The 18,438-nt window shown below is 42.4% G+C and overlaps 2 protein-coding genes across 4 annotated transcripts in view; one reads left to right on the forward strand and one right to left on the reverse strand.

Moving 5' to 3' along the window:
* Positions 1–13,584, reverse strand: part of decr1 (2,4-dienoyl CoA reductase 1, mitochondrial) — a 45,870-nt gene extending 32,286 nt beyond the window's left edge. For 2 of the 3 annotated variants that reach the window (XM_085992704.1, XM_085992706.1), the window contains exons 1-4: positions 13,494–13,584; positions 10,359–10,561; positions 5,147–5,204; positions 1,786–1,872 (exon numbers count right to left, since the gene is read on the reverse strand). In XM_085992704.1, the coding sequence (XP_085848830.1) occupies positions 1,786–1,872; positions 5,147–5,204; positions 10,359–10,561; positions 13,494–13,556 (411 nt within the window). In that variant the 5' untranslated portion in view covers positions 13,557–13,584. Of the gene's footprint in view, positions 1–1,785; positions 1,873–5,146; positions 5,205–10,358; positions 10,562–13,313; positions 13,451–13,493 lie in introns of those variants that run through there. The other variant, XM_085992705.1, reaches the window with a different exon arrangement.
* Positions 13,585–13,673: 89 nt separating this feature from the next.
* Positions 13,674–18,438, forward strand: part of nbn (nibrin) — a 68,264-nt gene continuing 63,499 nt past the window's right edge. Inside the window, exon 1 of the mRNA XM_085993947.1 lies at positions 13,674–13,757. Coding sequence (XP_085850073.1) covers positions 13,724–13,757 — 34 coding nt within the window. The 5' untranslated portion in view covers positions 13,674–13,723. The remainder of the gene's footprint in view (positions 13,758–18,438) is intronic.

Genomic DNA, 18,438 nt, shown 5'->3' on the forward strand with positions numbered 1-18,438 from the left:
AGCATTTGCCCTGCCCACATGCAAAACACTGCACTTATCTAAGTTATACATCATTTTCCAGTCTTGAGCCCAATCACCCAACACATTATTTGTAGTTGTGCACAAAGGATGTTACCAAAAACAAATACATAAATGGAATGCCTAATAGTTGGACTGGTTTTATTTGCCGTTTCTTCAATTTGATGTTTTCCTGTAGCATTTAACATTTTACAGTTAGCATACCATATAATGCATCTTCTCTGCTACGGGGAGTTACATGTCCAGTTATACTCAAGACCATCTTGGTATAAGCTGGCTGTTTTGTTGCACCGATAATACAGGTATTCCTGTGATTCCAAATCTGAGTAAACTTCTGATCATGTCAGTGCCATTCCCTTGCATCAGAAAAGGCAGAATGAAGGATAGAATCTGATCCCAGGGGATTGTCCTAAGCAGCAATGCCAAGGTAAGTTCAGCTATATCTGAAGTGAAATCGATTAAAAGATTTAAAATTCCATCTGAGACCCTTCCACATGCATGCACTTTCTGTGTACAACAAATTAAGTGGAAAACACCGCAAGAAATCAATTGGTTTCATCCATTCGCCTAAAAATAGAATTACCTATAACTTATCCAGGAGTAAGTACATACCATTCACAGTACACATCCTAAAGCCAAAGATCCTTTTCAAGCAAAAGAAAAAATAGTAGCAAGTATCAACCAATATAAGTTACCAGTACCTTTTTGCTGCATCAGATGCATCTATTCCAGTGTTGCTGAGAACAGTATCAATGAAACTTCAACAAACCATCACCACAAGCTTTGGCAGCATGTTGATGAAATGCTGGCAGGGTAACCTAGACAGCAAAATTAGTGCTGCTGTTGCTAAATGTCAAGTTCTACATGAGCAGAGATACGTGGAATTTCTAGGTCTGACTGTCTGATAGGAGCTATCAAGTAACAATATTTGAATCCATCAGCCTTTGAACTAATATCTTTCACATCATTAAAGCTATTGATTGAAAATGACATCCATAGGACATCAAGGTTTCAAACCAGCAGCAAGTGAAAATCCTATTCAACAGTAGACTGACTATTATGGTATGGGAAGCCTTAAAATAACCACAGATGAAATCTCCTGATCTTGACCATGACATTTTATTTTATATTGTTATAAATGGAAATATCTGCACGTGAAAAATGTTTGCTTTAGGTGTTGTTTTAACTAGCGCTAATTTCTGGTGCATATTTTCTATATTCACATGTATAAAAGCGTTTCACAATAACATTAATGAGGTCAAATTTATTTAGCCGTTCTGACACACCCCTGGATACTCCAGGGTGGGGACTCCCTACACTGGGGGGTTTCCATTTCCTCAGCCCTAATGGGACCTGGTGTATTTTCGTAGGTTGGTACAACGAATCAGGTGAGGGGTTCCAGCTTCCAGAAGGGCACAAGTGGGCCCACAAGAAGGATCAAGGACAGGGTTGCAGCCTCCACTCTGAAGATGAAGAAAGCTTTTTAAAAAGCTTTTAGTAGTGGGCCCCTTTGTACGAAGGCCAAATGTTATTTCCAAGATGAAGAGGCACCTGGACATCCTCCTTCCCCTAAGATGGACATTCGTGCAGAATAGAGCTGATGGTGTCCGAGATGCACCAGTCAGCCAAATGGAAATGAGTGCCCTCCTACTGACCTCTGTATATTCCGGCAAGGTGAGCACTGGAGGGTTGCAATCCCAGTATAACTGCCAGGATCACAGTCTGAGGACTTTTGAGGCCCTTAAATACCTTAATGGCTGTACTCACATCAGGAAGTCCTGTCACTTTAGACATTTGCTCCACAGTAGACTTCACAGAATCTGGATCTCTCACATCACACTGAATTGCATGAACCTAGAAGAAAAGTATAACAACTTCAAACTCTCACATAAAACTAAAAAAGTTGGTGTTCCATCACTTTATCCTCAGGTCCATTTTATCCTAAGATTAGCAGGGACAGGAATTATACCTCCTAAATCTCACCATTATGGTGGGGGGAAGACAGAATTAATGGCCCAGATTTTGAGGTGAGCGGTGAAGGAACGTTGCTCGCCGTTTACTGCACTTACAGCTGCCCACAGACTTTTTGCGGGCTTTTGAACAGCAACTATCACCGGGTGTCTGATGCAGCGCGGCGCCCTCTACAGTGGATCTGTGGTGTAAGAGAGCAGAAAAAAACAGGGTGTCTCTTCAACCAATCAGATTGAAGAATCCTCACTGAGCCACACAGTCTAAACCAGGAAGTATAAATTAAAATATTTAATTAATTGTAAAATCATGTACAGAAAGCGAAATAAAGGGAGGGAAGGAAGGATGGGATTAAGAGAAAGAAATAAAAGAGACAAAGAAAAAGTTTTTAAAAATTATTTTAATTTTAATTTTTTTTTTAAACCTTCAACAATAATTACATTCTGAAGGAATGAAACTTCACACTAGTAAATTTAAATTTTCAGTGCCAGAGAGGTTGTTTGGCAGTAATTAAGACTTACCATACCATTAAAAATTCACTTACACCTGAATGCACCAGCAGTAACTTTTTCTGGTGTGTTTGGTGGGTAAGTACAGCAACTTCACGCCCTTACATTGATTTCAATGCTGAGTCTTTTGGCGAGGTATGGGTGTAAGTGCAGCTAGTGGAGGAACAGGGCAAATTGGACAGCAATTTCCAGATTTCTGTGTTTAACTGCGCATGTGCAGACTCCGGAAGTTGCTGTCCAATTTACTCCATAATAACGGTAAGTGCTGTTAGCCTCACGATTATTATTACCACAAAATCTGGGCCAATTAGATTTCTAAATGTTTGTATGAACAATCCGCACTAGAAATGTGTAGACTAGATGAAGACATGGTTGCAAAGCAATCAAATGGGATAAACTCAATTCAGTGTTTCTTTAAATTCAAAAAAGTTATATATTCCTTTTAAACAACATTTTCTGTAAGTTCCTCACATAAATCATTTAGCATTAGAAAATGGGGCTGACAAAAAATAAAGAGAGAGTGAGGGAAAATCCATTACATGTGAAAAATCCAGTATAGGTGAGCGTTTTCAGGATTTCCTTGTGTTATCAAAGCACAGTTACCATGTTTGCAAATAACGCAGTAGTGGTCCATTTTGATAGGCATTAAAAAAGGAGTTTGGTCAGTGCATGCATGAAAACCAACCATTACAGTGTCAATTACAAACATGGGACAGAACTTTCAACTTTGACAGGGGTGGAAAATTGGTAGTATTGGATTGGCCACCAGTTATACAGCCCACATGATTTTCCTTTCCATTCAAGTCAATGGAAAGGAAAATCAAGTGGGGTGTATAACAGGCAGCCAACCCAATAATGCCAGTTTAATGCCAGATTTAATCCCCCCACCCCGCCACCGCAAAAGCTCGTAACTGCATTTTAATTCTCATATAGCAATAGTTGAACTGTAAGCGTGATTAGAATTATTTGCTTGGGTGGAAAGTAAATACTGACACAGACTAGTTGTGGAAAATGGCCTGTCTCCAAGTTTCAGATCAAGTATTGGGCTCTTTTCCTCTTCATACCAGAACTAAAACCTCATCTTGGTTAACTGGCAACACTTGGAACACTTTAAATTGAGGTGGTCCTGCAACTCCAGTAAAATAACACTTTCAATAAAACAACGAGTCACTCCTGGGAATGGATGGGAGAGGTGGTGGATTGCCAAGTCACACGATATACTGAGAACTGAAGACCTTTATTCTTGTATTATTTCTGAAATAGAATCATTTTTTTGAAACTATGCACTTGTGGAATACATCAATACATTTGTCCTACTTATGAAGTAATTTAACCGTACCCAGAAGGGGAAGCAGCGAAAATAAGAGAAAAAATGTTTAAAATAGACTTCCTGGTAAATTTACTTTATGGTGGGTTGTAGAACACTACACTAGGCAAAACTGAGATGCCACCACAGCTCAGCAATGAGAGAAATACCGCCATTCAAAGCTCTAGTTATGCGGACAGACTACAGTGAAGGTATCCTCTGTTAACTATTTGTAGGAAAATCATAAATGCATTCTTTATACATGTAATTTACGATTTCACTACAGAGGAAATCATCCCCCTCCTAGATGTGAACCTGTTGCAGATGCTGAATGACCTGCTGAGTATTTCCAGCATTTTCTGTTTTTGCTTGAAATCGTCATTAGTTAGCAATTAAACAGGTCATCAATTGGAAAAGATTGACTAGCATGGAGATGACAAATTGAAGCTAATTATAAAAGAGGGAATATGTGAAGTGTCCAAATATCAAGACTCTCATCTGATTTCAATGTCCAGTTTCACCTGTTTTGTGAGTTTCTTCTCTACTCTGATGCTGATTTCACAGTTGTTACGTTCATGCAGAAGTTAGTACAAAGTAGATATCTAGCCAATGAGAAACAAAGCATATGAAAGTTGGATTGGTTCCTATACCTGACTGTACCTTGTCTAATGCAAGAGTACTTTTTTGTAGTAACAGTGAGAATATCACTGAGTACTAGTATATTACTGTTAATAGTTGTATGTATTTTTTTAAATTGCAATAACTTCACTAGATTTTTGTTGCCGTAATATTTCAAAAAACTGTGCTGCATCTTTATATTAAAAATTATCTGTAGCTGTACACCAAGTAATATTTTACGGCATTTCTACTCTAATAACATGGTAAATTTTATAGCACATTAGTACTCAGGTGAAAAGTAGCCATTGTAATATGCAGAACTGAAGTACCTTTGGCTAACAACTAAACTTAATGAACGTGCATCCGTGACTGTCCTCAAAAATTATGTTCAAAAAAATGTTGAAAATATATAATTTGCGAGCTTTGCCCTGAGTATTCCTTTATGTCATATTTTAAAATGGAAGAAATTTATAATGATTTCAGAAGTATAAAGCTTGAAAAACATGACTAAATTTGCTCATACTTGATCATGTAACTTGGTCTACACAAATTTTGGGCAACATTTAAATTGGTTTGATGTGTTACCCAAACTCCAGAGGCTAGAATTGTGAAAGTTGCTACAAACAAAACCAGCATATGCACATTTCTGAGGACAGTCACAGATGCATGCTCATTAATTTTAATTCATTAACTAAGGTACTTTTAAATTCAAGCTACAACCGATTACCTTGTTTCCAGTTTGCAAGGAGATTTCTTCTGCTGTCTGCTTCAAAATATCCAGCTTTCTGGAAGGCAGATTTGTTTATATGAGCAATTGTATTTGATTATTTTGAAGTTGTAGAACACTTCTATTTCATTGGAAGCTTCTTACATTTAATGCAAAGTTCTATGCTTTTAACAACCTTAACTATCAACTGCTCACTCATTGTTACACTTCCACCTTTGATGCTGAGCAAAACATTCACCATCTCCCATTCCGGTTGTTTTCTGCTGTCACCCCATTTTCACTTCCTCAGGTTCAAGGGCAGCAATCTTAACTATATCTGGCGCACGACTGGCCTCGCCATCTATCATCAGATCTGGCTTGACAACATCAAGAGCTATTGGGCCTTGCTGTCCTTTGCCAAAACTGCCCACTATTCTAGAATCATTCTGGAGGGCAAAGATAATGCCAGACTCCTTTCACGACCACCAACAGCCTCCGTAAATCCTTCTTCCCTGACCCTACACCCTCACATCTAACAAGTCAACAACCACTACCAAAATAGACTAACTAGTCATTGAACTCATTGCTATTTGTGAAACCTTGCTTATGTAAATTGGTTGCTGTGTTTGCCTACAAGAGCGACTACACTTCCAAAGTCATTAATTCTCTGTTAAAACACTTGGGACGTCCTGAGGATATGAAAGATGAATTTCACCCCATCCATTAGGCTGTACCTTCCTCCAGCTCCATCTGACCCTCAACTTGAACCCTCATCCCTCTCTAGTTTTTCCCCCATCTTCCCTCCCCTCTCTAAGCTCATCTCTTCCATGAGACCTACCTTCTACTCCCATTCTCACTAATCTCCTGATCATCCAACTTTGCTTCCGGGCCCCAATTAAGCCAATAAAGTAAATGGTTCCCTCTTTTCAGAGACTGTCCCTCAACCTTTCAAAACAACCATCATCACCCTCCTCAAAAAAAGCACCCTTGAAATAATTGGCTAAAGGACAGTTAGCAGGGAGTTGTGTTGAACAGTTGTTTTTCAGACTGGAGGGAAGAGTGCAGTGGTGTCCACCAGGGGTCAGTGTTGGGACCACTGCTCCTTTTGGTATATATTAATGACCTGGAATTGGGTATACAGGGCATAATTTCAAAGTTTGCCGATGACACGAAACTCGGAAATGTAATAAACAATGAGGATAGTAACAGACTTCAGGAGGACATGGACAGACTGGTGAAATGGAAAGATACATGGCAGTTGAAATTTAATGCAGAGAAGTGTGAAGTGATTATTTTTGGTTGGAAGAATGAGGAGAGGCAATATAAACCAAAGGTACAATTTTAAAGGGGGTGCAGGAACAGATAGACCCGGGAGTTTACATACACAAGTCTTTGAAGGTGGCAGGACAAGTTGAGACGGCTGTTAAAAAGGCATGCAAATCCATGACGATATAAAGAGAGACATAGGCCCCGATTTTCGGCTTGTGTGGGAAATGGTCGGATTTCCCCGAATGTGGGGTTTCTGACACACATAAAAAAAGTATCAGCCAGCCCCACGCAATTTTCCCTCAATTGGCCAATTAATTCCCAGCATGTGAGAAGCCTTGCTAATTGTCTAAATCGAGTCAGAAATCCCCATACTATGATGTCATCATTCGTGGTGCTTTCAAGGTCCATGGCAAGCACTGCATCCTCTGAAGGCTTCCAAATGAACCATACAGGATGGCAGAGGAGCCTGCAGCAGCTGTGGCCAGTGCCAGACCCCGAGCTGCCTTCAAATTCGACGAGGCTTCACTGCAGGCATTATTGGATGGGGTTAGGGCCCACAGGGAGGTCCTCTTCCCTAGGTCAGGGAGGAAGAGGCCTCCCACTGAGACCAATGCTGCATGGATGCAGGTGTCAGCAGATGCCAACTCGCTGGGAGTCACCAGAGGAACCTTGGCATTACATCTGTAACTCCTTCCTTTACTCCCCCACAGTACCATCCAGAGCCCCCATCCTCACTGTGGAGGAGGAAGAGGCTGTGCAGCCAGACTCCTCAGAGGAAGCTCCAACCTCTGAGGGTGCAGCATCAGCAGAAGTAAGCGCACCCAGCACCAGCGCAGACACTCACACCTCAGGGGGACCTTTGGGACATAGAGTAGTGTTGTCACCTGGTGTTTCACGGCTGACAAGTGAGCCTCAGCAGATTCTGGAGACAGGGACAGCAGTGGAGAGTCCTCGTCGGAGGGCGCAGGGCTCTGCCAGCTCAGCTCAGCTGCGCTGCATCTCGACCCTCTGCCTCTGGGTCCATCCGCAAGAGAAGAGCTGATGGATCTCCATGCACAGATGCAGGAGTCTCTGGCAGGTTTTGTCTCCAGGGTCGCTGCGAGTGTGGAGCGAATGGAGGAGTCCATAGCGGCCATGAGCAGAGCCTTTGTGGAGTCATTGGTACATGAATGCAGCACCATGGAAAGGTTGGCAACCTCCATAACTCGCCAGCATACGGAAAACATGGTGAGTGCTCATAAGAGAATGACATCTCTTGAGGAGCATTGGCCATCTGTTGAACAGAGAAACCAGATCTTCATGGAAGTCCTTCTGAGTAGGACTGCCAGTGCAGAAACGGGTCCCACTGGCCCCCTAAAGCGCAGCAAGGTGCTCTCAAGCCACTTCCAAACGCTGGCCCCTTCTGGCTTGTGCAGCTTCAGGTGAGTGAGCAGCAGCCTGGTGCTCCTGGTAATCATCCTGCTGTTCCTGGTTCTGCTGCTGCCACCTCTGCTGTTGGAGATCCTCTAATGCCAGGAAGGGAAGGTGCCAAAGGCCTCCCATGCTTCTAGCAGATGCCTCGGTTGAGGAGGTCCTGAGTTAGGGTGGTGAGAGGGGCTTCCCAGGAGCTCACACTGAAGAAGTGTGTGAGGCTCCAACTTTCTGCAGCTGCTCCTAAGGCTTCAAATAGTTCCCCCAAGCCTTGATCAACAAGGTCCTGCAGCCTGCAAATGCTGCCTCTTTAAATATCTTCAGCCCTCAGCGACCTGCTGCTGCAAGCAAGCAAGCCAGCTGTTTTCACGCCAGCTCTCATCGGCGGGGTTCTCCGCAGGCGGGTTTCAGGTGGGGAAAGCCCCAAAGTCGCAACGGCACGGGAAAATCGTCCTTAACAAGGTGATCGTTGGTGATTAGTGTGCCGACGAGCAGTCCCGCCAGCGGCGGGCGGGACTGAAGCGGGGCGCGTGGAAACGGCGGTCCGAAAGTCGGACGGGGGGGGGTCCCCGACCCGCTTTTCCCACAATTTTCGGACCACGGCCGCATGAAAAGCCGCCCGACAGCTGCCCGAAAATCAGGGCCATAGAGTACAAAAGCAAGGAAGTTTTGCTAAACTTTTATAAAACACTGATTAGGCCTGAGCTGGAGTATTGTGGCCAATTCTGGGCATCACACTTAAGGAGGGATGTCAAGGCTTTGGGGTGCAGAGGTGATTTAATAGAATGGTACCAGGGATGAAAGACTTCAGTTATGTGGTGAGACTAGAGAAACTGGGGTTGTTCTCCTTAGAGCAGAGGTTAAGGGGAGATTTGATAGAGGTGTTCCCATGAAGGGTTTTGATAGAATAAATAATGAAAAATGGTTTCCAATGCCAGAAGGGTCGGTAACTAGAGGACAGAGATTTAAGGTTAATTGGCAAAAGAACCAGAGGCAACATGAGGAAACATCTTTTACGCAGCAAGTTGTGATGATCTGGAATGCACTGCCTGAAAGGTTGGCGGAAGCAGATTCAACAATAACTTTCAAAAGGGAATTGGATAAATACTTGAAGGGGAAAAATTTGCACGGCTATGGGGAAAAAGCAAGGGAGTGGGACTAATTGGATAGCTCTTTCAAAGAGTTGGCACAGGCATGATGGCCTCCTTCTGTGCTGTATCATTCTATTATTCTATGACCCCTCTGTTCTACCTAACTACCATTACATCTCTAACCACATTTTCCTTTTCAAAGTAATTGAATGTGTTGTTATCTTCCTGATCCATGTCTACCACTGCTTGACTGACATCCAGTACTGGACAAGTCGTAACTTTGTCCAGCTAAACATTGGTAAGACCAAAGTCATCGTCTTTAGCCCCTGCCACAAACTTCGCACCCTCACCACTGACTCCATCTCCCCACCCTCCCCCCCCCCCACCAAAACCAATGTCTCAGATTGAACCAGACTGTTTGCAACCTCAATGTCATGTTCAGGCACGAGCTAAGCTTCCAAATCCATATCCTAGTCGTCAGAAAGACCACCTGTATTCCCCTCCATAATATCACCCATGTCCGTCCATCTGCTGCTGAAACATTGCCTTGGTCACCTCTAGATCAGATTATTTCAATGCTTTTCCCACTTGGCCTCCCATTCTCCACCCTCCATAAATTATAGCTCATCCAAAATTCTGCAGCCAGCAATCCTGTCCCACACCAAGTTCCATTTCTCCATCACACTCATTTTTGCTGACCTATATTGGCTCATGGTTCCCCAAGCCCCCAGCATCTCAAATTTAAAATTCTCATCATTTTGTTCAAATCTTTCCATGCCCTTAACCCTCCCTATCTCAGTGAACTCCTCCAGGTCTACAACCCTCCCCCTGAAATGTCCATTTCTCTGATTATGGCTTCTTTCACCCACCATTGGCAACCATGGATTCAGCTGCCTAGGTTCCACTTTTGAGAGCTCTCTCTGCTCCATTAAGACTATCCTTAAAACTCAACTCTTTTGACTAAGCTATTGGTCACCTCTTCTAATTTCTCCTTCTTTGACTTAGAAACCATTTTTATTACACTTTTGTGAAGCACCCTTGGGCATTTTTCTACATTAAAGGAGCTATATAGATGCTGTATAACACCAGTGTTTGTAGTAAGACTGCAGGCTAAAAACTGCCAGAACATTCTGTCACAGGGAGCAACAAAGGAGACCTTCCTACCCACATCTCTGAACAATACGAGCAAAACAGCATCAGCTTCTAGTCCAAAAATCTTCATGAGGTACATACTGACATCAGTACTTTTGTCCAGTTAAAGCAACACAAAATTATAATACTAAATGATCTTTCCATTGATTCAATTTAGTCTAGTTACCTTTACTGCAATAACCTGCTCAAATCTTGAAGTGAATTACTGGAAAAAGGCAGCTGTGACTACAATGCACAATTACGCAAAATTAATGAAAATAATTAAGCAAAATTAAAGAAAAGCTTTGGCTGAGTACAACTCATCCACTTACCTACTTGCAATAACACATTCAGCACCCAGAGAGGACAATGCAGTTGTCATTCCTTTCCCAAGTCCAGTACCTCCGCCAGTGATAAAGGCTACTTTACCCTTAAATGTTCCAGAAGGCAACATCAGTGCTTGCATTTGAGGGAGCCTCACTACTTGAGCAGGGTCATTACTTTGGTACAGCACCTTTGTTCCTTGACTAAAGAACTGGAGACAAAAACACAATACAGTACTAACAATCAACTGCTATCTTAAGATTACCAATAAAAATATAATTTATTAAGGCATTTCACCAGTATAATCTCTGTTTCACTTAATGATTGATGTAACCAGTATAAATTTCAACAATAAGTCTGGTTACTTCCACTACACATACAAAAACATTCCTAAATGTTTTGCTAAAGTTAAAAAACTTTACACCAAATAATCTTTCAGTAATACCCTGCAAATCATTTCCAAGTTTAAAAATGCTCACTTGACAGCACTCTTACATTGAAGATTGTCAGTTCAAGCTCCATTCCAGGGCATAAAGCTACTATTTGAAGTGCTGGAAGTTCACCTGGTATCTTGGCTACTGGTTCACCCTCAGCCTACACCATGAGAGATTAACTGGTCATTTGCCTCTTTGGTGTTTGTGGAATCTTATGTGCAAAATGGTTACTACATTTGCTCACATAATAAAAATTTTCATTTTATTGGAGCGTTGAAATGTGAAAAGACATCTCAAAAGATATAATTGCAAGTCTGTTTTTCAATCAATTCACAAATTACTAGACAGATGCACCTTATCTGTTCAGAGTATTAGCTGCACATTCCCTGAACATATGGACAGGAACTTGAAATCAACAGTACCTTAAAATAACATTAAAAAGGGTTATAATTTTCTTCATGGCTGCACTAAGAAATGCAATTATTCATAGAATCTTAAACAAAAAACTAATCCCTGGGGTTCACCCAGTTTTCATACCTGATGCAGTGAGGACTTTACCAGTTAGGAATACAGCAGCAGTGCGAATTAAAGTTTTCAAAGGTAGTTACTCCAGGAACAAAAATCTTAACTCCATTACACATTAGCCAGTAATTTCCACAGGGATTCTCCTGATCTCCCATTGTAACTTCAGTGGAAGATCACAGAAACCACAGAGGAATGATGTAAATTGTCATTCACACCATTTCCCTGGAGTTTCCACTGAAGTTATGGCAGATCGGGATCTGCTACAGAAATTATACTGCAAATGTCAACTTTTTGATTAGATGTTCTTTTTCACCTCAAGTTTACGTAGGGTAGAATGTAGGCCAGCCAGGAGTGTGTTGGTATAGTCAAGTCTAGAGGTGACAAAGGCATGGATGAGGGTTTCAGCAGCGGATGAGCTGAGGCAAGGGCAGAGACGGGCAATGTTACTGAGGTGGAAATAGGCGGTCTTAGTTATGCCGCGGATGTGTCAGAAGCTCATTTCAGGGTCAAATATGACACCAAGGTTGCAAACAGTGTGGTTCAGCCTCAGTCAGATGTTAGGGAGAGGGATGGAGTCAGTGGCTAGGGAATTGAGATTGTGGCAGGGACCGAAAACATTATAAAACATCATGTGCTTATAAATGGGCTTATATTGGGTGTTAATGTTCATGATTATATTATTCCTAACATTTCCTTAAAGTTCAGTTGTGCAACAATAAAATTTCATCACCTACAAAGCAAACCAGAACTCTGTCTTTATCCCTATCCACCCTAAATCCAGCGTTAGCCTTGGCAAAAGATAACATTATCAATATAAACAAAGAAAAATACTGCAGATGCTATGAATCTGAAGAAAAAAAGCTGGAAACACCCAGCAGAACAGGCATTTGTTGAAAAACAGAAGTCAGTTAGTCAATATTTAAAAAAAGACTTGCAATTATATAGCACCTTTCACGACCGCTGGCTATCCCAAAGCATTTTACAGCGAATGAAGTACTTTCAAAGTGTAGTCGTTGCTGTAATGTCAGAAATGTGACAGCCAATTTGCACACAGTAAGCTCCCACAAACAGCAATGTGATGACCAGATAATGTTCTTTTTTTAGTGATGTTGAGGGATAAATATTGTTCAGGACACCATGGATAACTCCCCTGCTCTTCTTTGAAATAAAGCCATGGGATCTTTCACGTCCAGCTTTTCAGAGGGAGCTAGAGTGAGGGAGGTAAGTAGAGAAACTGACATGGCCCAATGTCACACCAGCAGTTCTCATTAAAAGGATCAAGGGAATAGGAGGCCAGAGCAAGGGGTCCAGGTGGATTGGGGAGGTTAAAGACAGGGAAAAGGGTTAGATGCGAGGGAAAGCCTTTTGAACTGAAACAAGAAGATTCCAGTTTCTCCAATGCTGCCTGGCCCGCTGGCTGTTTGCCAACATTATCACTGTTGTAAGGAAACTTGACTGATATGCTACTGCAATACTGAGGGAGTGCTATACTAAAAACAGAAAATGCTGGAAATACTCAACAGGTCAGGCAGCATCTGTGGCGAGGAGTTAACATTTCAGGCCGATGATCTTTCATCAGAACAGCAATGCTGTACTGTCGGAGGTGCCGTCTTTCAAATAACATGTTAAACCAAGTCTGCTTTCTTGGGTGCATGTAAACAATGCCATAGCGCTACACTAAAAAGAGCTAGGGAGTTCTACCCAGTGTCCTGGACAACATTTATCCCTCAATAAAACGGATGATCTGGTCATTGTTATTTGTGGGCCCTAGCTGTGTACATTGGCTGCTGCATTTCCTACAAGTGACTACACTTCAAAATAATGAATTAACTGTAAAACGCTTTAGGACATCCTGAGGTTGTGAAAGGCACTTTATAAATACAGGCTTTCCCTGCCTATGTACTTGCTTAAAATCTGTTACATCTCTAACATTTTCCAGTTCTAATGAAAGGTCATCGACCTGCAACTTTAACTCTGTTTCTCTCTCCACAGATGCTGCCTGACCTGCTGAGTCTTTCCAGCATTTTCTGTTTTTATTATAAGCAAGCCTTTCCTTTTCTCGGGCTGGGTGTGAAATGAACCATTTCTTCAAAACTTGAGACCGCCCCTTCCCGGAACAAAGTTCCCAATTGACGCAGTGGCGTACCACTGACTCATTAAGATACGTTCCTATTTACATCTCACCCGCTCGTTTATGCTAAATCTGCACCACAGTCTCGACAACTGTCGGCCTGCATAAACCGCCATTTTGTCTCCAAACTCGATTCAAACCCCCCGAACTTTATTGACAGCCCCGCTGGACAGTCTCTCTCCAGCAGCCCCGCCCCGCAGGCGCGCCTCGCTCCTCCGCAGCGCCAGGGCGGTCACGTGGCGATGAGGCGGGGACGCGGCCCTTGAGTCGGAGTGTGTTGGTGATGTGGGCGCTGAAGCCGTTAGCCCCGGGTGGAGGTACCGTGCGAGCTGCTGATGGTGGTCTCCGATTGTTTTTCGTGTTATTTTCACCAGTGTCAAGGTCCCGTCGGTTTCTGTGCACGAGCTGACCGAGAGTAACCGCGCGGTCTGCAGCACCCACTGGCCGGAGTGCCGGGGAAACAAGTGTGTCCCTGATCCCGGGCGCGGGCTGCTGATCCATGCGTGAAGTCAGCTGGGTGTGTGGTCGGAAGGAAGGAGAATGGGGACCAGTTTTGACTGCCTGGACAGGAAGGACAAACTACACCTAAAAGAAAGGAAGACTTGCATTTCTGTAGCGACTTTCATGACCACCGGACGTCCCATAGCGCTCTACAGCCAACGAAGTACTTTTGAAGTGTCGTCACTGTTGTAGGAAACGCAGCCGCCAATTTGCACACAACAAGCTCCCGCAAACAGCAACGCGAAAATGACCAGACATTCTGTTTTAGTGATGTTGATTGAGGGATAAATATTGGCCAGGACACCGGGGAGAACCCCGCTGCTCTTTGAAATAGTGCCGTGGGATCTTTTACATCCACCTGAGAGAGCAGACAGGGCATGTTTAATGTCTCATCCGAAAGACGGCACCTCCGACCGCGCAGCACTCCCTCAGCACTGCACTGAGTGTTAGCCTAGATTTTTGTGCTCAAGTCTCTGGAGTGGGATTTGAACGCACAACCTCCTGACTCAGCCGAGGGTGCTACCAACTGAGCCACTGGCACTAATGAGCTGTAACCTATGGCGTGGGATGGAGAGACATAACCTACAGGATATGGGATAAGAACATAGGAACAGGAGTAGGCCATCCAGCCCCCTCGAGCCTTTTCCGCCATTCAATGAGATCATGGCTGATCTGTATCCTAACGCCATCCATCTGCCTTTGCTCCACACCCCTTAATACCCATGGCTAACAAAAATCTATCTCCGATTTAAAATTATTAATTGAGCTAGCTGAAGAGTTGGGAATATGGACAGTGAAAGGCAAATGTAGTCTAAAATAGTATACACCAGAGGTGGTGTGTCTTGAAGCAGCGATGTTATAGATAATGCAGGGTTGCTGTATTTATAAATGAATGCACAAAGCAATAGAAATAAAGTTAGTGAATTAGAGGCAGTAGTTAGAATGTAGGAATATGATTTTATATTCTTGATCCTTGATGCAGGAAAGTGACAGGGGTAAGGGTAACCAGATTGTCAGGAAAGGACAGAGTGTACAAATAAAGAAGTGCACTAACAAATAGGGTCTGGGTAAGAAAAAATGGTAAGACAAATAGGACCATAGTACTAAAAAATATTAAGATGTCTAAAAATGTTAAAAAGACAAATCTAAAGGCACTGTATCTGAATGCACAAAGCATTCGTAATAAGGTAGATGAATTAACAGTGCAAATAGATGTAAACGGATACGATATAATTGCGATTACGGAGACATGGCTGCAGGGTTACCAAGGCTGGGAGCTGAATATCCAAGGATATTCGATATTTAGGAAGGACAGGCAAAAAGGAAAAGGGTGGCGTTGTTAGTAAAGGATGAAATCAGAGCAATAGTGAGAAAGGATATTGGCTCAGAAAATAAAGATGTAGAATCAGTCTGGGTGGAGTTAAGAAGCACCAAGGGGCAGAAAACATTGGTTGGTGGGAGTTGTCTATAGGCCTCCAAACAGTAGTGGTAATTTAGGGGATGGCATCAAACAGGATTAGAGATGCTTGTAACAAGGGTACTACAGTAACCATGGGTGACTTTAATTTACATATAGACTGGCCAAACCAAATTAGTAATAATACTGTGGAGGATGAATTCCTGGAGTGTGTATGAGATGGTTTTTTAGACCAGTACGTTGAGGAGCCAACTAGGGAACAGGCTATCCTCGATTGGGTATTGTGCAATGAGAAGGGGTTAATTAATAATCTTGGTGCGGGGTTCTTTAGGGAAGAGTGACCATAACATGATAGAATTCTTCATTAAGATGGAAAGTGAAGAAGTCCAATCTGAAACTAGGGTCCTAAATCTAAACAAAGGAAACTACGAAGGTATAAGGAGTGAATTGGCTATGATAGATTGGGGAGCTTCATTAAATGGCATGACGGTGGACAGGCAATAGCTAACATTTAAGGAACGAATGCATGAATCGCAACAGTTATACATTCCTTTCTGGTGCCAAAACACAAAAGGAAAAGTGGCCCAACCATGGTTAACAAAAGAAATTAAGGATAGTGTTCGATCCAAAGAGGAGCCATATAAAGTTGCCAGAAAAAGTAGCAAACCTGAGGATTGGGAGCAGTTTAAGAGTTCAGCAAAAAAGGACCAAAAGATTGATTAAGAGTGGAAAAATGGAGTATGAGAGTAAACTTGCAAGGAACATAAAAGCGGATTGTAAAAGCTTCTACAAGTATGTAAAAAGAAAAAGATTAGTGAAGACAAATGTAGGTCCTTTACAGTCAGAAACAGGAGAATTTATAATGGGGAACAAGGAAATGGTAAAGCAATTAAACACATACTTTGGTTCTGTATTCACGGAAGAGGACACAAATAACTTCCCAGAAATACTAGGGAACCAAGGGTCTAGTGAGAAGGAGGAATTAAAGGAAATTAGTATTAGTAAAAAAAAAAAAAGTGCTGGAGAAATTAATAGGACTGAAAGCCGATAAATCCCCAGGGCCTGATAATCTGCATCCCAGTGTACCTAAAAGAGGTAGCCATGGAAATAGTGGATGCATTGGTTGTCATCTTCCAAAGTTCTATAGATTATGGAACAGTTCCTGCAGATTGGAGGGTGACAAATGTAACCCCACTATTTAAAAAAGGAGGGAGAGAGAAAACAAGGAACTACAGACCGGTTAGCCTAACATCAGTAGTAGGGAAAATGCTAGAGTATTATAAAGGATGTGATAACAGGACACTTAGAAAATATCAACAGGATTAGACAAAGTCAACATGGATTTATGAAAGGGAAATCGTGTTTGACAAATCTACTGGAGTTTTTTGAGGATGTAACTGATAGAATAGATAAGGGAGAACCAGTGGATGTGTATTTGGATTTTCAGAAGGGCTTTGATAAAGTCCCACATAAGAGGTTAGTGTGCAAAATTAAAGCACATGGGATTGGGGGTAATATACTGGCATGGATTGAAAATTGGTTAACACAGGAAACAGAGAGTAGGAATAAATGGGTCTTTTTCGGGGTGGCAGGCGGTGATTAGTGGGGTACCGCAGGCTCCAGCTATTCACAATATATATCAATGATTTGGATGAGGGAACCAAATGTAATATTTCCAAGTTTGCTGACGACACAAAACTAGGTGGGATTGTGAGTTGTGAGGAGGATGCAAAGAGGCTTCAAGGCAATTTAGACAAGTTGAGTGAGTGGGCAAATACATGGCAGATGCAGTATAACGTGGATAAATGTGAAGTTATCCACTGCGGTGGGAAAAACAGAAAGGCAGAGTATTATTTAAATGGTGATAGATTGGGAAATGTTGATGTACAAAGGGACCTGGGTGTCCTTGTACACCAGTCGCTGAAAGCAAACATGCAGGTGCAGCAAGCAGTTAGGAAGGCAAATGGTTGTTGGCCTTCATTGCAAGAGGATTTGAGTACAGGAGCAAGGATGTCTTACTAGTGTTATACAGGGCCTTGGTGAGACCACACCTGGAGTACTGTGTACAGTTTTGGTCTCCTTACCTAAGAAAGGATATACTTGCCATAGAGGGAGTGCAGCGAAGGTTCACCAGATGATTCCTGGGATGGCAGGACTGTCGTATGAGGAGAGATTGGGTCGACTAGGCCTGTATTCATTAGAGTTTGGAAGAATGAGAGGGGATGTTGTGAAAATGTATAAAATTCTGACAGGGCTAGACAGACTGGAAGCAGGGAGGATGTTTCCCTTGGCTGGGGGTTCTAGAACAAGGGGTCACAGTCTCAGGATACAGGGTAGGACATTTAGGACTGAGATGAGGAGAAATTGCTTCACTCAGGGTGGTGAACCTGTGGAATTCTCTACTACGGAAGGCAGTGGAGGCCAAGTCACTGAATATATTTAAGAAGGAGATAGATAGATTTCTCGACACAAAAGGCATCAAGGTATGCAGAGAGCGCGGGAATATGGTATTGCGATAGAGGATCAGTCATGATCATATTGAATGGTGGAGCAGGCTCAAAGGGCCGAATGGCCTACTGCTCCTATTTTTCTATGTTTCTATGATGGAAACTTGGCGTCAGTATGGGCAGTACTGGAAACAAAATATTCTTGCTATAAAATTTTCAGGAGAAAGTGAAAAGGAAAAGGAATGGCTTTGTTAATTAAGAAGGTTCTTGGCTACTGGGCATAATTGAGGCAGAGACCATTGCAACTTTTACAGGAAAATTGGCTAAACATTGGAAACAAAGAAAGATGCAAAGCTATGGAGTGAGAGTTGAATAGTGGGATTAATTTTGGATTGCTTAAGCAAAGACCAGCAGAGATACAATGGGGAGAATGGTTGACTTCTGTTGGAAAACCTATGGGAGTGCGTGATGCTGATAGTAGGTGCCTCAGAAAGATGTCCATTCTCTAGCACTGACATCTTTCACATTAATAAGAGCAAAAAAGAAATAAGTTTTAGGCCCCTGAATAATTGGAAAGAATTTGATCGTTAGATTTGTAGGTAATTTAGAGAGATTTTCAGTAGTCGTAGAGTT

Source organism: Somniosus microcephalus, chromosome 7, assembly GCF_052327205.1.
Source record: "Somniosus microcephalus isolate GS21.2 chromosome 7, FLI_Smic_1.0, whole genome shotgun sequence".
Lineage (NCBI taxonomy): Eukaryota > Metazoa > Chordata > Chondrichthyes > Squaliformes > Somniosidae > Somniosus > Somniosus microcephalus.